Genomic DNA, 22,846 nt, shown 5'->3' with positions numbered 1-22,846 from the left:
GAGGAACCAACTAACACGCTAGGCTGACATTGGCAAAAACTGAAAAGCATGGAGATGAAACAGAGCATAGTTGTCAAGGCATCGCATAGGATCGCCTAGTCGTCCTGGCCCTTCTTTGGTCAGAGTGTCCTGGTGTTGCCTTGTTTCCTAAGCGATGCCTTGTCGCCTTGCTTGGTGTTGGTTTTTGTTGCCCTCTATCACCTCACATCGCCTTGTCACCTTGACAACTATGAAATAGAGTGGCGGATTCAAATTACATAACTGGAGTGAAAGCCATATTGAGCAAGACTTCAGAAACATAGTCCATCTCAACTAGTCAGAGGCTTCATGAATTTTGATCATCATAAGATTAGCCACGTGCAGGGGGGTGGTTGGGATTATATTTCCTTTCAAAACCTCTGATGATCTCATCGCAATGAAGGATATTATCTGAGATACTCTTATCACCAATAAAAGCTGATTGATTGTCACTGTCTTGGGAGGCAACCACCAAGTTAGCTTATTAGCTAGGTCTTCCGCCACAAACTTGTACAGGAGGCTGCACAGGGCAGTGGGCCTGAAGTAAGGCATAGCAGAAGTTCCATCCTTTTCAGGGATGAGGCAATGAAAGGTATGACTAATCCCACTGATTTGGCTAGGGTTAACAGAGAAGCAGTTCATTGATTTACTAAGATCTTCCTTGACAATGTAACAGGCAGCAGTGAAAAAGTCCATACTAAAACTCTCAGGCCTAGGAGCTCTGTTACTCTTGTGAGAGCACACTTCAGCCAAGATTTCTTTCTTAGATGGGAAGTCCTGTAGATTGCTCATAAGGTGATTGCGAATGAACTTGTTAAAGAGAGTCCTATTGAGAAGCCTAGGAGGATCAGGATAACTGGGAATGAACTTTGGAGTTTCGGAGAGCCAGGCAATTGCTGAATATGCTTTTGTGGTTTCTAGGATCAGTCTGAGTCCGTGTGTTTTCATGCATATGGTGAAAGGGAATTAGCCAGCTGACTTATATCCTTTCTCTTGGATAGTGATTTTATAGCACATCTGGATCACTTCCTGCTTGCAATGTGGTCCTGTCCGAAATTAATCTACGAAGTTATCATATATGAGGATGTGATATCCCTAAATATGTACAAAAATAAATAAAAATATTCAATGTTGAGGAGATCAAACATGCTTGTGGAAATGGCAAAAAGAGGACAGTTTGGGAGGCTCTTTGAAGTACCTGAACCTTTGAGGGGTCAAAATTTCTAGGTTTCCTCAGCTCTTCATATATATTGTTGATTTACTAGAAATTTTGACATTGCATCAATGCATGAGGACCTGTGTTTATCTTATGTATATATCTGATTTATGATTATTTACAACATATCACAGGCCGCTATTTGCAAGTAGTTTACTAAGCATCATACAGACTCTGCTTGATCAAACACGGCAGGACGAAATGCGCATTATAGGATGCCAAACTCTATATGACTTTATACATAATCAGGTAAATACTGTTGTATAGTTCTTTGTTGTTCACTGTGTCACTTTTCTAACCACATGAAATTTTGCTTCGAGGCTAACTTCTCGTCTAGCCTTCCAGCCTTTTCCTTTGTGAGACAGAGAATCATTTTATTCTATTGAATTTTGACAGAGGGATGGCACATATATGTTCAACTTAGAAGGAATGATTCCAAAACTTTGTCAGATAGCGGGAGAACTGGGAGAGGATGAGAGGGCACATCAGCTTCGTTCAGCAGGGCTCCAAGCCCTTTCTTCAATGGTATTACTCATTCCAACGAAATTTTGACTTCCATGACACCTTATCCTTTCTCTTTGATGGGGTGGAGGGCATCCTTGCCCTTGCCTTGCAGGGTTACTTAAGTATTAGGCATTACCCCTACCGTGTAGGACAAGGGTATAATCTTTCTTTAGCCTGTGGGTAAATGTTAAGGCATGTATAGCCTTCACCATGATCTTCTATCACTTGGGTTAGGGATGTTGGAAGAATAGTCCCACATCAGTTGCCCCTAAAGCCTTCCACCCAATAGCTAGAGGTTTTGGGTTAGATATATACATGGTATCGGAGATCTCATCTCTGTTAAATGGAGGTAATGCTAGGTATATGAAGAGAATGGGTGATCTTAGTCGCAGATGATGGGAGTCCCTCCATTGGGGTTAGGTATTTACATGGTTCCATCCATTCTATCCATCCTACTTGTGAGCGGGAGTGTTGGATAATAGTTCTTCTTCAGTTACCCCTGAATCTTTCTGTTGTCTCATTTACCTTCAAGTCCCACCAATAGTTCAAGATTTTGGGTTGGATTTTACAAAGGATACGTGTCTTAACAGTTAACACTGCCTTTTGAGAATTTGAGTTGGGAATCTCAAAGGTGCTGTTATGTTGTCTATGTGCCAGCCTGCTTGCATGTATGTGTCTGTTAAAATGACTAAATGTGGAGGTAAGACTTTATTACTCTTAGCATGACATTCTTATCCTTACCATCTAGACTGGAGCAGGCAAGATGGGTAATTGGGTAAATGGATACACATTGCCAGCTGCATTGGCACATGCACTTTTTCTTAGGGTTAAGAAGATCATTCATTGGTTAAGCATCTTCATGATGTCAAACTTTTGGCAGTGTTTTCTAAATTAGGAAAAATTATCTTTGGTTTTTAAAATAAAACAGGGCTTAGTATTTGCACATTTACACTTAATTAAAGAATGTATTATAAATTGAAATGTCAATCTTGTTAATCGCCTATTTGCATTTGTTAATTACATTTATGGATGCAACTCTTGTGGGGATGTTTAGGAGCCATCACTTGGTGCAACGTTAAAAACTTAGGCTGCCATTTTGGAGACACTGGTTCAAGTTTGAGGGTGGTTACTTGACAATTGGTGCAGTGCCCACCCTTCCTAGGAACCTGGGATACTAGGACACACCAGGTAATACCCTAAACGGGAAATTTTGAATTGTCATACTTTGTTCTCTGTTAAGATAAGGAATGATCAAATTAGAGCTGGTTTGGGAGTAGCTCCAACAATGACAAGCTACGATAAGTCATTTGGGGTGGCACAACCATGTTCATTGGAAGACTGTAAATGCCCTTGTACAGAGAAGCGATCTAATTTAGATTAAAGGAATTAGAAGAACCAGGGGTAGACCCAAGATAACCTTAAGAGAAGTGATGAGAAAGGATATGCATAGCTTAGGCCTTGCATCTAGTATGGCCTCAAAAAGAGTGAGTTAAAAGGTAAGAATCCATGTAGCCGATCCCATTTAGTTGGGACAAGGCTTGTTTTGTTGTTGTTGTTTGTTGGTCTCTGTTAATTCTTTTTCATTTTGTGATGTTTGATTATGATAAATACCGGCTGCACAAACTTTTTGTAATGAGAACCACAATACACATGCTTCTATGGTGTTCTTATTTATTTTATTTTTTTCTTTTTTGGATGAATAAATTTCATTACCAAAACCCCAAAATCCCTGCGGTTTAGAGTCCTTAATCCTTCTTAGGCCAAGCTGCCCTCCTTTCTAGGAAGAAAAATGGAGGCCCAGCTACAAGGCTGGAGAAATCTGAAGTTTAAACTCCCTTTCAAAGGAAAAAAACCCAGAAGATTTTCCATAGCTTTAATGGTGGATTTTGGTAGGACAAAGACTTCAAACCTATGGATATAGGAAGGTTGATAACTGATCTAATTAACTCTGATCTCCCAGCATAAGATAGCAGTTTTCTTTTCTAGAGTTGGCATTTTTAAGGAATTAGGTCAAGCATTGAGTTGCAATGCTTTCTAGACAATGTGGCTGGAATTGATAAGAGCCCTAAATATTTGACAAAAAGATGGTCGAGAGAGAAGCTAATGAGCACAAGAAGAGTGTACTTTTCCTTTTCGAGTGGATTGGAAAGGATGAGATTGATTTAAGGAGGTTGAACCAGAGGACATAGTTGACTAGATGGAGGAGGGTTGGATTTGAGAAGATCACAGCGGGAGAGCTTGGGAGATTTGTATTTGGCAGATGAGAAGTTGATTATTCTGGGTTTTGGTCAAGCCATGGTCCAAATTTCGGTTGACCTTTTGAAAAACCGAAATTTCACTCGTTTCGACCAAAATTTCGTGGAAACATAAGACTTTTTCCTGCAAATTTCAGAGGGTTTTAGGGGGTATCACTTAAAAGCTAATTAAAGCATAAAGAACACAATGGCACATGCATTTTACTAAAAATAAATCAATATAGATATGTCATTCAAAATCATAGTATGCATAGAGAGGTTTTGACAAATATAGTATAGACAAACATAACTTTCATTTTATAAATTCAAGAAATGCCTAAAAACACCTAAAATTACCTAAGAAGTGTTGAAATTCAAGGGGAAATTTCGACCGAAATGGTGGGTTTCTACCTTCCTTTCATTTGAAACTCTGCAAAATGAATTTGAAGTTTAAAGTTATATAATTAACTTGTGTTTATAGTTTATATTGTATTTGTTAGATACCACTTTATGTGTACTATGATTTTGAATGACACATCTACATTGAATTTTTTTTAGAAAAATGTATGTACTAATGTGTTCTTTATGCATTAATTAGTTTATATGCAGAGTACCACTCCAAAATACCCCCTAAAACCCTCTGAAACTTGTTGTTGCAACTTACAGGAAAAAGTCCCAAGTTTCCACAAAATTTCGACCATTTCGATGGAAATTTCAACTATTTTGAACTGGTTGACCCAGGTTTCAACATTTTTCAGAAATTCTGTGGGTTTCGACCTGTTTTGACTGAAATTTTGGTCGAAACAGGGGATTTCGTTTCAGTTTTTTGGAAAACCAAAATTTTAAACTTTGAACTATGCTTTAAGCGCCAAAGAGAAGACGTAAGGGATAGAGGGTAGCCTTGCCAAGTGCCTGCAGAGAAAAGGAAGAAGTTGGCAGGGAAGAAGTAAGCAGAGTTGGAATCTTCGAGCTTTAACCATTTGATTCTAGACTTTTGGTAGAGGAATACCTTTTGAGAAGAGTGGAGAGCCCGGAGAATAGTGCTTTTTCTTCCTCAGAAGCCTAGGACGGCTGACTGATCAGAATGGCAGTTAGAGACAAGAGAGGAGATGCTACCATGAGAAGAACTCTAGTGTTTGAGAACTTTTTTCTGACATTTCCAAGCTTTTCGGCAAGGGCAAGAAAAGAAGAAAGGTTTGGGGTGACGGGGTGACAGGGGGATAGCAAAGGACAGGGATGGTCAGGGCTTCTCAAAGTGGGGAGGAATTGGGGGTGGAAGACCACATCAAAACATTTAAATGGCTCGGGGCTGAAGGAGATTATGCTGTGGTTAACATCATTGACTTAGTCATTTTGCTTGCAAAAGTTAATAGTTTACATTGAATCCTCACCTTAATTATTTTGAATATCCTGTGATGGTCCCGCTATATTGATTCTTTATGCTTCAATTGCTTCCAGGTTTGGTTCATGGGTGAACATTCTCATATTTCATCTGAATTTGATAATGTAAGTTACCTCAGACTTCATTTATTTCTTGTTTCTTCATTTGGTTGTACTTTTCTTTTGTAGCTTACTTATGGTTTCTTTCTTTGGTTGCTTTAGTCTCTTTTCTCAAAACTTGCATCTTCTACTGTAGCCCATCATTTATTTCCTATACTAAATTATTAATTCAGTGAAACTTATGAACTCATTGGCACAGAGGGTTTGATTGCAAAGGTGAACCTTATCAGTTTCATGATAATTTTATGTTAAAGACAAAAAAAGGGCAAATCTGGTGCTGAAGGCTTCTGCACAAGCAGAATCCACTGGGGGGGGGGGGCAACTCAAAAAATTTCATGTTCTGTTTGATATGGGAACTTGAAAGGCAGAGACTATCAGACAAAGCATTGGGCATATTATGTGGGGTATTAAAGGTTTGATTTTATAGATTTGGTGCCTGAAAATCAGCCAAGTTCTGTCAAGATCTCAAGACCTAGATCAGGGATCAGAATGACATTGCAGTATCAACCCAATCCTGGTACAAATTGGTCAGTCCTAAAAAACAAGCATGACTGGTTCCAGTCCCAGTTTATCCTGATACAAATCGGTGATATGCCCAATCCAGTCCAGATTAGAATCGTGAATCTGTAGAGTTCCAACTTTTTTCTGGCAAATCATTTAATTTCTAGTTTATCTTCCAAGGCCATTTTAAGAGTTATTTTCCTTTAGCCAAACCTTGATTATCTGATAAAAGAACACATTAATTTTGTCAGACTTTTAGGCTGCCCTGAATTATGTTGTGAATTTACTATGGTCGGCACTACAGTTTCCCATTGCGGAATTGATGGTTACGCTAAATAATTTTGTTAGTTCCAATATTTAAATATTTTATTTTTAACATATATGGAAATTATTCAGTATGATTGATGTCCAGATTTTTTTATCATTAGTTTTTGGTGGACAGAAACTTGCTCTATGCTATACTAGAATTTGGTGGGTTGAAAAAGGTCACTGATTGGAAAAAATTCTCTTGATGTACACTCGTTTCAACTGGCCTAGCATGGAAGATGTTGTAAGGAAATAGTAGTAGTAATAATTTTATTGTTGAGGGTAGACTTGTCATGTTAGGATCTTTTATTACTCTGTTTTTAACATTCCCACTTTGGGAGATTCTGTTCTATTTTTAGCAAGTTACTAGTATAAGTAAAGCCCCTGCTGTGTCTCTCTGACACAAGTCAGGATTTCCACAAATCTTACAACATGGTATCAAAGCCATCTCTGATCTGAAAAACCCTAAAAAAATTGTCTGAGTACCACCACAACTTCCGCCTCCCCCTCTAGTGCTGCCACCCTTTGCCTCTATCTCTCCCTCTCTCTCTCTCCACCCTTCTGCCTTCTTTTTGCCTCCACCTCCTACAGTGGCCTAGGACCAGCACCGCCACTTCCGCCAAGTTCTAGGACCACCGCCATCTTCTCTTCTTCCATCACAACTCACCAATCACCAACCTCCGCCACATCCTCTTCTCCCATTTCTCCCATTGCACTCAAGCCACCTCCATTGCCGGCAACCTGCATCCCTTCTAGAGCCCCTGTCACCTTTAAAGATCATTTGCGGTAGGCCTAAGAGGTTCGACTCTCCATGAGACCTCTCTAGACCCATCGAATCTTATTGCCAGACCCCAAATTCCCCTGCGATTGCCTCTAAGGGCTGCAACTTGCGGCGCTCCTAGAGGTATCGCTTCCTTGGTTCGACCCTTATAAACCATTGACCTAATTTTTTGCCATTTTCCCACCTTTTGGAAAGAAAAAAAAACTTTTCTCCTACCGAGGGATTTCTTCTTCTATTGATGCTATTGATCTGATTTTCTAAGATCAGTTTTTTTTTTTTTTTTTTGTACGATGGCTAATTTAGTTACCTCCGCCTCTTCTAGTACATTTGGCATAAAGGAGATCCATGTTTCTTCTATTTCTCAGGATCATGATTTCTCTCCGTTTCAGATGACCACTGTTAAACTTAATGGGACCAATTATTATGCGTTGGTCTCGATCCATTTCATTTGCAGTTGGTGCTTATGCTTTGACTGGGCTGTCTTCATGGAACTTCTGTTAATCCCTCTTCTCCTGGTATAGCTTAAGACAGATGGGAGACTGATGAGTGATTGGTTATGGGATTTCTTCCCAATTCCATTGAACCAAGTATTCTAGAGAGTTATCTTCTTCTTCTTGATGCTGCTACAATTTGGAAAGTTGCCAAGGAGACTCATTCCAAGGTTAAGAATGATGCACAATGTTTTGAGATCCAAAGGAAGATTCATCAATTGCAACAGAAGGAGCTTATCTTATCTCATATTAGAATACTAAAACTAATACTAGTGATTTTTGCCACCAGTTTTTTTTTTTGGATGAATAAATAATTAAATTAACGAAAGAGGAGCAAACAGAAGCGGCCTTTAAGATGAAGACCGAAATGAAGAGTTAAAACCCTAGGAGACAACAATAAGCGTGTTCCTTAGGGTATCATAAATTAGGGGATGGGGGAACTACAAGTCTAGAAGAAACATCAAAGAAGATGGCATTCCAAATTATATCCTTGGAGCGGGATTTGGAAGTCCATCTTTGAAGACTGTGCTCCCACAAAAAATGATGGATCGTGGCACAGAATACAAGCTTACCAACCTAATCACAAATGGTAGAACCTGAAAAGTTTCTCAGAATCCAAAACCAATTACTACCGAAACCAAAGGAACGCCTCAAGCAGGGCCAAATGAAAGATATGGCTTTCTCCCAGATAGATCTAGAAAAAGGGCAAGAAAAGAAGAAGTGATCAAGGTCCTCTGAACCATTCCAGCAAAGGATGCAATTTGGGTTTACAGGGATATGGCGGCCAATAAGAAAGGATTTGGTGGGGGAGGGCAAGGTTAAGGGCCCTCAAAAGGGTAAGGGAATGCCGAGGTTTGTGGCCTTTAAACCAAACCAGGGGAGGCCAAGGTGGTTTAGGGTTGTGGGCACGGAGAAGGTTCCAGGCTGAAGAGGTGGAGAAGGTTTTGGTAGGAGATGGAAGCCAAATGATAATGTCATGGGGGGAGTTAGAAAGGGTGGGAAGGGAGTCCCAAACTTGTGTGAGAGGGGAACGGGGGGTCCAAGAACCATCGGAGATGAAGGCGGCGGACAAGGGGGTGTTTTGGGGATGTAGGTATCATAAACTGAGCGGGGACAAAAAAGGGAAAAGAGAATGCCCATCGGATGCCACTGGTTAAGCCAAAAGGAAGTAGAGGAACCAGTGGAGACTAAGGTAGAGATGGCGGAGAGAGTGCGGGGACATAACAAGAGAATTTTCCTCTAGATCCAAGAAGGGTTGGAGGGCATGGGGGCTGTCCAGAAGGAGTCTGACCAGAGAAGGAAAGAGTAGACCCAGTTGACCTAGATGGAGTCATGCTTTGAAGCAATTTTCCATATAAGTTTGAGAAGACATGCCAAATTAACATCAGAGATTCAGCGAATGCTGAGGCCGCCTTCGGAGGTTGGGCGACAGATAGTCGACCAATTGACTGGGTGGATGAAGCGCGACACTTCACACCCTTTCCAGAGGAAGGCAAAAAACAAGGACTCCTTAGCATGGATTGTGGATTTCGGGATGGAAAAGATTCCACACCACTAGAGATAGGAGGATTGAAGGACTGAGCAAATAAGCACACTCTGCCGGAAAAGGAGAGGAGTTTGCCTTTCCAAAGTTGAAGCTTCTTGCAAATGTGGTTAAACATAGGAAGGCAGTGATGGCGAGTAAGTCTACTAGGAATGAGCAGGAGGCCTAGGTAGATGACGGGAAAGGAGCCAGGCTTGAACCCCGAGAGCTGGAGAAGGGAGGCTCACAACTGATCAAAGACACATGAGAGGAAGAGAGTAGATTTATCTAAGTTGACTCGGAGACTGGAGAGAGATTCAAACAGGGAGAGGGCCTAGAGGATGGAAGAAATGGACTAATGATCAACTTTGGAGAAGATCTTAAGATCATCAGCGAGATGGGTGAGATTAAAAGATTTGCATTTGGGGATGGGACAAATGAAGAGCTGGTTAGTGTTAGATTAGAGGATGCGAAAGAGGGCCTCCATTAGTGATAATGAGAATACCAACACGAGAATAGAAGAATCCAACCGGGGATCCGTTAGTGATAATGGAGAATTGGGGAGTGGAGATACAGATCTCAATCCAGTGGATGAAGGGAGGGGGGAAACCCATGGAGGAAAGGACATAATTGATAAAGTCCCAACAAATAGAATTAAAGGCTTTATGAAGGTCTACCTTAAGAGAGAATGAGATGATCTATCTAAACCACAAACATTTCCCCGGGTCGCGGGGCGCCCGCCCCGCGGCTTTTTGGGGGGCCGTTGGGGGGTCCGTGGGGCGCGCCCCCCGGCCCCCGCGGCGGCGGGTGGCGAATGAGTGATCTCTTCATGGGAGGGGATGGCACAAAAAGAGGGAAGAGAAGAGAGATCAATGAATTTGTTGAATAAATTAGGGGGGAGAGGGGCACAGGGAGGGAGAATGGAGGGGGGGGAGAAGATTGGAAAAGAAAGAGGTAACCTCAACCTTAATGCTATAGGAGGATCAGAGATCCAGGTTCCATTATTGGTGAGAAGGGAAGGAATGGAGTTGAAGTTATTATCGTTTGAGGGACCTATGAAAATAGGTAGAGTTGGAGTCTCCGAGCTCAAGCCATTTGATTCTGGCTTTGTGGTGGAGGAAGCTTTCTTTAAGGGAGAAAAGGGAAGAGAGATCAGAGGAGAGGGCTTTTCCTAATCAGCAAAGGAGGGGTTGGATGGGTCACTTTGGAGGAGAGATTGGGTTCTCTGGAGGTCCGAGCGATAGGAAGAGACCCTAGAAGAGATGTTGCCAAAGGAGGAGGATTTCTAGTAGCAGAGGGCTTCCTTGGTATTACGAAGCTTATGAGCAAAGGCTACGAGAAGAAGAGAATGATAGTGGACAGGCTTGGACCAAGCTTCTTTGACATTGGAGATGAAAGAAGGGTTCGAAGACCACATGTCGAAGAACTTGAATGGCTTCGGGCTGAAGGAGGAGTGGGGGAAGAGGTGGATGAGACAGGGACAGCGATCAAAGAGACCCAAGTGAGGGAAAAAAGCATAGGAGACGGGAAAGGAAGAGAGCCAGGAGGTATTTGAGAGGAATCTATCAAGCTTAGAAGCAATTCTAGTGGGGCTAGAATGACGATTATGCCAACCAATTAAATGTGAGTATTCTAGTCACGAGCATCATACCAAGGATAAGTGTTAAGAAATTGGATGGTCATCCAACAAATTCCCATGGAGGAGGAAGGAATGTAAATAGGGGAGGAAATCAAGCATCTGCCCATCAAACAAATTCTGACACCCTGAGTACTCCAGCACCTTTCTCCTTTGACAAGTTCTAGCACCTTCGCTAGTTGATGACCAGACTTGATGTGTCCTCTCCTGCGCCTACTCTTAGTGCAAGTGTAGCTTCTGGTTATGCTTCCCCCTTTCGATACACATTCTTTCATCGGTATTTTTGGTTGTCACTGTGTCAATTCAACTTATCCCTCCTGGATAATTGACTTTGGGGCAATCAACCATATGACTTATCCATCCTCTTTATTTCATACTTATTATTTTGTTCCCTTGACTCATGTTGTTTAAACTATTACTGGGTCTCTTTCTCCTATTTCTGGAAAGGGATCCATTATTTGTTCGCCTTCTCTTACTTAATCTCTTTTATTTTTATATGTTCTTAAGTTTTCGGCTAACCAGGGAGGACGGAGAGACGCCTGGCGATCCTCTACCTCTATGTCTCTTCTCCTCTTTCTCTTCACTCTCCCCCATCTTTACTGTCTCTGCATCTCACCACTTCTTTCTCCTTTCTCTCTTTGCTTCTCCTCCTCTACTACCCTACCGCCTTTGCTTCTCTCCGTCTCTTTCTTCCTCGTCTGCTTCCCCATCTCTAGCCCTCTTGGCCGCCTCTACTTCTCTCTGCCAGAACCAACTTAACAAGTGTCAAAAATCTTGGTCACCAATCCACAATGATGCTTGCACTCTGCATATGGAGAGGCTCTTCTAAGCAAGAATCTGTGTTAACTTGTTTGCCTTTTTGTCACCTCCATCTTCGTTCTCCATCAAAGTGAAACTGGCTACTCATTTTTTCAGCAAGTGTCTTCTGTTTGGGCATTCCTTGTCTTCTTGCTTAGGCATCCCTTCTTAGCTAACTGAGCGAGTTGTTGCTACCGTTCTTGACATCAATGTGGAGACCTTACAGCCTACCACGGTGGGTCTTTACATCCATCCGGAACCCCCTACCTTTGAATCCTCTTTTCAATATTGTCGTCGCTGCATTAGGAGCCGTAGACTCCCAACTACTTGTTGCCGTTGGCTAGATCCTTTGCATTCGAAGCCCCCTTCGCTTCTTGCCTTGAATTGTCGAAGAGGATCTTGTTGTCTCAGTCATTGTGATTCCACCTAAGTCTCTTAGCGATTCAAACCATCATGTTGTGACCGTCGTACTTGGGCTCCTTGCAGTTGTCGGTAACTCTGACCCTGGTCCCTCTGTGTCGGCAAACTTTGGTCTCTCTAAGCCAATGGCCCTTGTCTCGCCTAGTCTGCCCACTTCTGCTATCTGCTCCTTCCCCATTTCATGTAACTCCTCTAAGTCCCTTGCTCCCACCCCCTACTTCCCATCCTTGTTGAGCCTTACCTATTTTGCCTCTCCCACTCTAACCTCCCCATGGGACCCCCCTCTTCATGTGATCCTCTCTCCTTTTCTTCCTACCCCCTTAGGCCCCCACCCCCATCTTTTATTCCCTCTCTCCTCTCTCAGCCCCACTATGTCGGGCTACCCCTTTCCTTTTTAGCCCATCATTCTCGGCCCATTAACTTCCTTACTACACAGTTTGGAGCTATGGCAAAAAAATTTGCATACTAATAATATGAGTATTTCGGTGGTGCTTTTCCCTCTTACCTAGCTGACCATGGCATTATACATCAAACAAGTGGTGTCAAAACCTCTCCCTAAAATGGGATTGTCGAACGTAAGAATAGATACCTTCTTGAGGTAGCTCATTGATGTTTCTTATGCATGTGTCTCCACAGTTTTGGGGGAATGAAGTTCTTACTGTAGCCTAATTGATTAATTGAATGTCTTCCTATGTTTTGCAACAACATTGTCCCCTTGAAGTTCTTTTCGGGACAACAACCTTTACTGTGCCACCTAAGGTTTTTGGTTGTGTCGCCTTTGCCCAAAATCACCATATTCATGGTAAGTTGGACCACGTAGACTCTATTGTATTTCCTTGGATTATCCTGCTAATCAAAAGTGCTAAGTGTTATCACCCGACTCCTTGTTGTTCTTTGTCTTTATGGACGTTGTGTTCCATTAACAAGTTCCTTACTTTGCCCCTGCACTTCTTTAGAGGGAGAGTATTAGTGAAGAGGTTTTGCTTGTCTTGGTTCCTCAGTTAGACATTTCTTATGAGATTCCTGCTGATAATCCTCCTTGCAAGATGGAGTGACCGGAAAGGAATAGTTGGTAGATGATGTGTAGGGGAGCAAAGGCCCCTAAAGATTCATTAAAGACAATTCATGCGACAAGATCCCCCTTCCTTGCCTAGGCAATTGGAAGCTCCTACTCCTAGTCTTGAGGTAACAGTTCCTAAACTGTCTCATGATTCCACTTTGGATTGCCAATTGCATTACTAGACCACCCATGCACATGCACCAAACATCCTATTTCCAACTTTGTTTCATGTCAATTCTTTTGTTTACTCTTTGTCTTCTACTTTTGGTCTTAACATATAGAAGGAAGCATTTTTCTCACTCAAATTGGAAGGAACCAATGGATAAGGAAATGTGAGCTCTGGAAAAAAAATTAGGACTTGGGAACTGGTGTCTTTGCCTCCAGGAAAGTGGCCTATTAGGTGCAAGTGGGTGTTTGTTTTCAACCACAAGTTAGATGGGACTGTGGAGAGATATAAGGCAAGATTGTGGTGGCCAAGGGCTCCACTCAGATTTACGGGATCGACTACCAAGAAACATTTTCCCCAGTTGCCAAAATGAACACAGTTCGGGTTGTCATTTTATGTGCAGTAAATAAGCAGTGGAGCCTAAAACAGCTAGATGTGAAGAATGCGTTCCTCCACGAATAACTGCAAGAAGAGGTATATATGGATGTGCCACTTGGGTATGCCACCACTAAGACTCATAGGAAAGTGTGCAAGTTGAGAGGAACTTTGTATGGGCTGAAGCAGTCTCCTAGGGCTTGGTTTGGGAGGTTTCATAAGGCCATGATTTCCAACGGCCGCAAGCAAAGTAATGCTGATCATACCCGCTTCATCAATAGAGAAGGTTCCCTTACCACTATACTCCTAGTCTCTATAGATGATATTGGGATCACAGGAAGCGATGAAGAGGAGATTGTAGCCCTGAAGAAATTTTTGGGAATCGAGTTTGAGATCAAGGACTTAGGGAAGCTTGGATAGTTCCTAGGGCTAGAGTTGGCATATTCCTCTAGTGGGGTGTCCCTCTTTCAAAGGAAGTATACTTGGACCTATTGGAAGAAACTGGAATGTTATGGTGTAAGCTAGCAAAAACTCCTACTGAGCCTAACTTACACTTGAAGGCACAAGGAGAACCAGTTAACAAGAAGTTAACAAAAGCTGGTGGGAAAGTTGATCTATTTATCTTATACTAGAGCAAACATCACATTTTCAGTTAGTCTTGTTAGCCAGTATATGCATGACCCCTACTCTTCACACTTGGATGCAGTGTACCATATCTTGAGGTATTTGAAGGCTACTCTAGTAAAAGGAATTGTAATTTCAGCTCATGGACACTTAAAAATTGAGGCATACTTAAGTGCAAATTAGGAAGGTTGTTTAGATGATACGAGGTCTATCTCGGGATATTGTTTTTTTATGTATGTAGGAGGTAACCTGGTGAAACAAGTTGTAGTTGCAAGGTCTAGTTCTGAAGCTGAATTTAGGGCAATTGCTCAGGGCATTTGTGAGGTACTATGACTAAAAGGGCTGCTTCAAGAACTTGGGTCAAATTCGTAGGTTCCTATTCAGCTGTATTTAAACAATAAATCCCAATCAGCATAGTTCAAAATCCAGTACAGCATGACAAGACCACGCACGTGGAGATTGACAGATATTTTATCAAATAGAAGATTGAGGCTGGACTGATTCATATCACCTTTGTTACCTCGGACGATCAACAGGGTGATGAGCTTACAAAGAGCTTAAGAACGGAGACATTCAGTAATATCATTGGCAAGTTGGGCATGATAAATATCTATGCTCCAACTTATGGGCGAGTGTTGCAAGGCAATAGTAGTGGTAGTAATAATTTTATTATAGAGGGTAGAATTGTTATGTTAGGATCTTTTATTATTCTCTTTGTAATATTCCCACTTTGGGAGCACCTATTCTACTTTTGGCAAGTTACTAGTATAAATAAAGGCATTGTTGTGTCTCTTTGACACAAATTAGGATTTCAACAAATCTTACTACAGAAGAGAATTTAGTGGCCAGGTTCCATGTTGTCACATTAAGGATTCTTCATCAATTTCTTGACACCATTCAATATATTTTATTTAGCCTCATTTATCCCCTATGTGTGTTATGTTTCAAAACTTGAATTTCTTTGATAAGTGAATGAACCTCTATTATTTCAAGTCTTCCATCCTCAGATGACAATAAATTTTATTGGTTTCACCTCAAACAATCCACAAGCAAGATTATATTGGCCAGGCCAAAAAACCTTGAGTGATCTAGTCCAATCTGCTTTAACCTTTTGCCAGCCTATCTTCATCTTTCATGATTATCTTAACTCTTAAATACCGTTTCCTCCATCTCATCAAGCTTAATTTTTTACATCTATCCAAGGAACAAATTTCGGTCTAAACTGCCTTGCAAAAGGTCGAAATTCTATGTTTCGGTCAAAATTTCGACCGAAATTGGACACTTTTTTTTGACAATTTGTAGCTTCAATTTCAGGCTTCAAATGGACTCAAAATGATTTGGATTCTTGCATACTACCTATTTTAAGCATAATAGACACTATAGAACTACTAGTTTACCAAAAAAACCATTGAAAATGTAACGTCCAAGTATATACTACATATGAGAAGAAGCGAGAATGTTACCAAATACAAGAAAGAGAGTGCCTAATACAAGAAATACACACTAAGTACCTTGAAAAGCTCCACAATATGCTCCAAAAATTACATACATGCTTCTAATAATAACCTCCTATTTTTAAATATAAAAAATATATAAGTATTTTTTAATATATAAATAATTTAAAGATATATAAAATACGCACTAATTATCTTAAAATGCTCCAAAAATTGCATACATGCTTCCACTAATACTCTCCTATTTTTAAATTTAAAATAAAAATTAATTAGTTTTTTTAATATTTAAATATTTTTTTGGTTATTTAAATATATATTAAATACAATAAAGTTACATAATTAACAGAGAAAGAATTGATTCAACAGCATCACAGCAATATGGTGTCTCAACTCTCACGTACATTAATTTGAAGCTCATACATCACATATACATTTTTAGCAATATACATAATTTACTAAATAATTTTTAATAACAGAAAAATAAAAAATAGTGGGAAGAATAAAAAATTAATTTTGACACTTCAAATTCATAGGTCAACACTCTAAAGTAAAATTTGGAAGCAATCCAAGAAGATTTAAAGCACAAAAAAAAAAAAAAAAAATGAATAAGTTGATTACTCACCTTGCAAGATTTGAGATAATGCACAAACAGAGGAGCAAATCTAGTGTTTGAATGAACTGGAGTTGTAGAAAACTAGAAATTAGGTGAAAAGAGGGATGAAATCAAGAGAAAATAAAAAAAAAATTGAAAACAAGGTCGAAATGTCTGAGGCGATATGGCTCGGTAGGTTCAAACTTGACAATAGGTCAAAAATGGACACTTCATAGCATACCATTGTGTCGTTTCGGCTTGATATCATATCGGGTCGATATTTCGTATAGTATCGACCAAAATTCTGGTTGATACGATACGATACGTGACATTTTTCGTATCTATCTTTGTATTTCGTTTCGATTTGGAAAAGTGCAGGCATTTCGATGGAAATTTCGTTAATTTTGGTTGAATTTTGTTCCATGCATCTATCCTAAATTTGTTGATAAAATTGTCTCATATATATATAATATATATGTTTGCACACAAACACAAATTGTAAGCCTGTTATATGGAACGATGGCAAGATTTTGAGTTGAGTGACCCTCTTCTTTGTCCTTTCTTTTTCTTTTTCTTTTTTTATTTATTATTTTTTGTTATTTTTTAAAATTGTTTCTATGATGACCTTGAGGTATATTTTGTTTGAGCTTACAGTATACTTTATCTTGACAGGTTGTTTCAGTAGTCTTGGAAAATTATGGCAGTCCAGAGAAGTTGGAGGATCTAGGTGAGATTAACATAGACAGTCATGTTATTCAGCCAGATGCCATGGCTTCTTGGAGGAGAATTTTAAATGACAAAGGCGAGGTACATTTGAGCATGTACGTATTCTTAACCAATGATTTATGATTGATTTGCATATGTCAGGCTCATAACTATGTATTGTGCATGTACTTATTCTCTACCAATGATTTATGATTGGATTTGCATTGGTTAGGCTAATAACTATGTATTGTGAAATTTCTTTTGTTAACTTTTATCAGTGAAGATTCCGAGAATCCCCAGCTTTGGTCCAGAGTTTGCCTCCACAACATGGCCAAGCTAGCTAAGGAGGCAACAACCATGCGCCGTGTTTTGGAATCCTTGTTTCGCTATTTTGATAATGGCAATCTTTGGTCTCCAAAAGATGGGCTTGCTCTTAATGTCTTATCGGATATGCAGCATTTAATGGAAAACTATGGTATGCAGTTTTAATCTATATTCTCTTTTTGTCTCGTTTACAGTTTCTTATAATCCAGTTGTATCTTTTTCAGAAGCATGCTTTTATGCTTTTTTTTTTCTTTTTTGTTGCTCTCGGTGCTAAGGCTGATGCACTTTTTATTGGTTTTTCTGATGCTTGACTTTCAGGCCAGAACACATACTTACTATTATCTATCTTAATAAAGCACCTTGACCACAAAAACGTTATTAAAGAAACAGACATGCAGCTTGATGTTGTAAAGGTTACTACCATCCTTGCTCAACAGTCAACTGTTCAGTCCTTTGCAGCAATAACTGGTGTTGTAAGAGATCTCATAAGGCATTTGCGTAGAAGCATACATGGCTCACTTGATGATTCAAACCTGGGAGCAGAAACTATTAATTGGAACAGAAATTTTCAAGCAGCAGTAGATGAGTGCCTTGTGCAAGTTACACGCAAGGTGGTGATTGATTTTATGTACTGTTTTAATCTTGCAAAAGTATCTTAGTACTTTTAGCAGCTTGGGCTAAGTCAGAACTTCTACTGCATGGTCATTTGGATGTTTTCTTGTTCAAGTAATTTGATAGGGAAACTCTAGAACTTAATGCAGAAAATTGCTACTCTAGATGAATCTATAATGATGCAACATTAATCTGACAATGTTAAACAGGTTGGAGATGCAGGCCCTGTTCTTGACATAATGGCTGTGATGTTGGAGAACATTTCTACGGTTACTATTATTGCAAGAACTACAATTTCTGCCCTTTATCGTACTGCCCAATTAATTTCATCTATACCAAATTTATCATATCAAAACAAGGCAAGAAAAAAAGACTTTTTATTATTATTTGGTTATTTATCCACCCCTAGTTATGCTCTTTGTGTTTTATTACCAGCCAGGAATCTAAAAAACTTGTTTCAACTAGCAGGCATTCCCGGAGGCATTATTTCATCAATTGCTACGAGTTATGGTCTATCCAGACAGAGAAACACGGGTTGGAGCCCACCGCATATTTTCTGTTGTTCTTGTCCCATCTTCTGTTTGCCCTCGTCCCTCAGCTTCTCCTGACTTGTCTAAACAAAATGGTTTACAAAGGACACTCTCGAGAACAGTCTCCGTCTTCTCTTCTTCAGCTGCTATTTTTGACAAGCTTTGGAGGGAGAAACATTCCTTACAGGAAATTTCTGAAGATGTTACAGACGATGCTGTAGATGATGGGAAACAGAAAATCAATGATAATGTCATGCTGCACAGATTGAAATCATCCTACAGTCGAGTGTATAGTAAAGATCCCCCTGCACCTCTAACCATGGAGGAAAATGACATTAGCAGTTTGAATAAGGAACCAGTATGTGGCATTGACATTTCCTGTTTCCTTGTTTTCTATTTATGAAGTCCCTAATACTTCTGCTTCACCATCACCTCTCATAACTGCCTTTCTGTTCACTAAAACTCAGGACCCAACTGGCCTTCGGTTGAGCAGTCGCCAAATGACCCTTCTGCTTTCATCACTTTGGGCACAGTCAGTTTCTCCTGAAAACACACCAGAGAACTATCAAGCAATTGCTCATACTTATACTTTGGTACTGTTGTTTTCTCGAGCAAAGGTAATGCTGGAGCCACCATTAGAGATTAATTTTTTATTGAATTTATCCTTTTTGTCTCTTTCATTCCTTAGAATTTCTTGCTGGCATTGCTATACTTAACTGTCTCATGCATTCACTTCGTTTTTTCTGGTATTCAGTATGTGTTATCGAGTCTAAAATCTGAGTATGTGCATACACCAGTGGGATGGACGGCTTTTGTGTACGAAATTCATTCTTATAGCACGTAGCAATTTCTTTGGGGGAAAAAAAGATATTTCAATTGAGAAAATTAAATGGCACTTATGGTTTCTCATGTCTGGAAGTCCAATTTGTCCATGTACATCAAGCTGTACTGATTAACTTATTGTTTCCTCCGTAGGAATGACAATGTTGACTTGTACCCGAAGGATTTTGATTGCCTGGGTTCTCTAGGCACTTTTTTATCCTTTGAGTTTGTCTGTTATCCTTTCCTTAGTTCTTTATTTTCTATAACACTATTGTTGGTGATCAATAAACAATTGAAATTATCTTTTACTTGCCGACTAAATATCTGATGGCTCATTGTGATCAATTTCCTACAACTCTGAAATTGCTCTACAATTCAACATGCAAATAGTCTTTTTGTCATTCTTCTTGTTTATTTTTATTTTTCTCTTTCAGAACTCCAGTCATGAGGTTCTAATTCGAAGTTTCCAGATTGCTTTTTCCTTGAGGAGCATTTCTCTTGGAGAAGGAGGTAAGCTCCTGAGGACATTTGCACATGTATGTGTAATTATAAGTTTTTGTGTTTTTTCTCACATTTAGAAATCTTACTCATTATAAGATAATATATAAGTTATTGATGGCAAGCTTTCTAGATAGGCTTGTCAGGACAGCTCAAGTTTCTACCATGTGGTAGATTGGATGAGGTCAAAATTTTGTGGGTAGGTAGACCACAAGGTCCCCAGCCCTTGTGTTGAAATCCAGCCCAAACAGCACTCTCCACGTGGCAGGATAAAGCTCTGAAAATCTAGAGACTGCAAGCATACATGGATAAAAATAAAAAGAACCAATACATGGAAGGATATTTGATTGGAATAAGTCTTGAAATTGGACTTGTGGCCGACCTGTTCTAGGATCCAGTGAGCTTGGAGTGACCAATGAAAGATCAGCTTTAAGCCCATTTTTGTTTGTGCTAATCATAAATGGGTTTAGCAGGGACATTCAAGATCAGACCCCTTTGTGTATTCTATTTGGTGACAATATTTTTTTGAGTAAATAAAAAATCTTCACCAAAAGGGCAAGGGGGTATATACGGGATGAAGACAAAGAGACAAGGGTCACAAGACACAGCATCTTAAAGTAGGACAAAAGGGTGGGAGGCTGAATCAAGGTGTCAGGTAAATCCCATGAAACAACATCCCTGTTCTGTGGGAATTCTAAAACATGATAATGGGATAACAAATGCAGGTCTAATAAAAAGAATGACAGATGGAGGTTCATCTTTAAAGATTTTCCTCCATCCAAATATGAGAAATGGTGGCACCAAAGTCTAGTTGTCCAGCTTTATCACAATTAGAGTTCCTACAAGGTCATATGATCCCAACCCATTCCCTTGAGAAGGAATCTATTCTTCTGCAACTGGACCAACAACTGCTGAAAGCCCTTTTCCATATGGTGACAGTGAAGTGCCAAGAACAACATGGCTGACAATGTTTTCTAGGGCATTCAAACAAAGGGCACAAAAGGGAGATATTTTGGTGTGGATGAGACAAAAGTATCATAAATGCCAAGTTGGAATTATGCGAATGAATCTCGAACTCTAGAGTTTTCAATATACACAAAACAAAAATAGAGTATATGGTCTGCAACTTTAAGGACAATGGAACTGGAGATGAAGTTGTGAAAATTTATGATAGGTAGTTAACATAAAGTGAAATTTTAGGTACCTAGGTTCCATATTTCCATCACAAATAATGGGGGGAGCAGTAGAGGTGATGTTGCGCAAAGAATTAAAGTTGGACGGATAGAGTTCGGGTATGCATCCAAAGTGTTTTGCGATTGATGTATTCCTTGTAAAAGTCAATAGGATAATTTTATAGGATGGTAACACAACCAGCAGTAATGTAGGAAGCTAAATGTTTGGTAGTGAAGAAACAACATATAGATTTACTTAGTGTAAGCCTGCTGTAAGGTGGGACGGAATGGAAGAAGAAAGAAAAGAAGAGGGGAATAAGGGACAGCAGGAGCTGTTCACGCACTAGCAGAGAAGGGGAAAAAGGAAAAAAAGGTAGCAGCAAGCTATCACACAGAAATCTAAAACAGAGAGATGAAGAGAAGGAAAAAAATGGGGGAGGGGCGGAGGGGGCTGTTACGTAAAATAGACAAGAGAAGAGGGGAAGAAGAGAGCTTACTGTAAGAGAGAAGAGGGGATTTTTTTCCGGGAGAGAGAAAAGAAAAGAAAGGACTCTTGCCCAAGGAGTCTCTGAGTTTTTCTTCAATTCAATTTCATTCAATAATTTTTCTTTTCTCCCATACATGTCTTTAAATAGAAAAAATTATTTCATCCCAAGGAAACCCTATATAGCTCTCTACCCAAATCTAATATTTAGGGGCAAAATTGAAAATCCCAAATTACAGTTAAATAAAAATAACCCATTGGCTAAATATAGCGCATTGGATCACCCAAACCTAGGTGCATTAAAATAACTCAAAATTGAACCAATAACAAATCATACTCAACTCACTCAAAAGAGAAAGAAAAAAAAATCAAGTTAAATCTAAAGATTTCAAAAAATTGCCTACAGGCAATCCTTCTCATCGAATCATAAAACTCTTGCAATCTGGTAGCCTTTGAATTTGTTGTTGACCTACATAGGTGCTGCCATGGGCTGATCTTTACGTCCTTGTTGCTGGTAGACTCGAAATTGTTGCCTAAGGCTGATGTTCTCATCAAAAGCCTCCAAATGTCTCTTCTTGCTTCATGGATAACGTGATGATCTTGTCTAAAGCTTTTTATTTAATTAAAGAAAAATTTTACACTTCAGCACTCTCCAAGAACCCCCCCCCTAAAAGCAGGAGGGAGGAGAATCCTATCAAGGAAGGCATAACTTCCTAAACAGTACCCGAAATAGGAAAACAAGCCCAATTATTGTCTGAAATAAACAAATCCTCCCGCATCTTTCTTAGTTAACCCCTCAAGCTCTCCAGTGAACTCATGAGGTTTCCATCACAACTGAGTTGATCCTGTCTATATTCCTGCCATGTAGTCTGCCGGTTGGTTCTTTTCTCCCCAAACATGCCAAAATTCCTTGTCATATAGCAATGCTGCCATCTGCAGAATGTTTCCTTTTATAGGCTGCACTTTTTCCATGGCCCCTGAGTGTTTCCATTGATCATATCTATTGCCACTTATCAAACCCCATCTAACTGACACACTTCTGAATCCTTGTTGAAGACAGGTTTGCAAACCTCTGAAAATAGCTTACATTTCCATTGATAAGACCGCCAGCTCCTCCCTCTTTCCTGCAAAAGCTATAAGAGATCTTACAGTTGCTGATCTGACCACGCCTCCAAAGGTTGCTGCCGATTTAGTAAGAGCTCTGTCGCAATGCAATGCTATCATATGTGAAGGAGGCTTGGTCAGAACATGCTGTAGGCACTCTGACTCTCCATTCAACTTGAATGTTCCATTTATTAGCAATATAACAAAGCCTAAGCATTTCTTTTACAAGCAAAATTTATAGCCCCACACCTAAGCATAATATCCTCATCTATGGCGGCCACCACTTGCTCCTTTATTCTAGCATCATTTCTGAAAATCTAGTGATTCTTTTCAGTCCACAGAAGCTAAATTGTTGCACAAAAAGCTAGCTCTGCTACCACTCTAATTTGCTCGTTTG

At 39.9% G+C, this 22,846-nt stretch overlaps 1 protein-coding gene across 1 annotated transcript in view; it reads left to right on the top strand.

Annotated features, from left to right (window-relative positions):
* The window catches only part of LOC149003539 (protein SEMI-ROLLED LEAF 2-like), a 74,060-nt gene that overhangs the window by 30,927 nt on the left and 20,287 nt on the right, over positions 1-22,846 (top strand). Inside the window, exons 5-14 of the mRNA XM_089138360.1 lie at positions 1,369-1,483; positions 1,631-1,759; positions 5,431-5,478; positions 16,871-17,019; positions 17,182-17,378; positions 17,546-17,838; positions 18,049-18,198; positions 18,308-18,727; positions 18,837-18,986; positions 19,626-19,701. Coding sequence (XP_088994486.1) covers positions 1,369-1,483; positions 1,631-1,759; positions 5,431-5,478; positions 16,871-17,019; positions 17,182-17,378; positions 17,546-17,838; positions 18,049-18,198; positions 18,308-18,727; positions 18,837-18,986; positions 19,626-19,701 — 1,727 coding nt within the window. The remainder of the gene's footprint in view (positions 1-1,368; positions 1,484-1,630; positions 1,760-5,430; positions 5,479-16,870; positions 17,020-17,181; positions 17,379-17,545; positions 17,839-18,048; positions 18,199-18,307; positions 18,728-18,836; positions 18,987-19,625; positions 19,702-22,846) is intronic.

Source organism: Hakea prostrata, chromosome 10 (assembly GCF_041222555.1).
Source record: "Hakea prostrata isolate BN-2017 chromosome 10, UWA_Hpros_2, whole genome shotgun sequence".
Classification (NCBI taxonomy): Eukaryota; Viridiplantae; Streptophyta; class Magnoliopsida; order Proteales; family Proteaceae; genus Hakea; species Hakea prostrata.
Note: the sequence above shows the minus strand (reverse complement) of the source record. Positions and strands in the feature narration are given on the sequence as shown.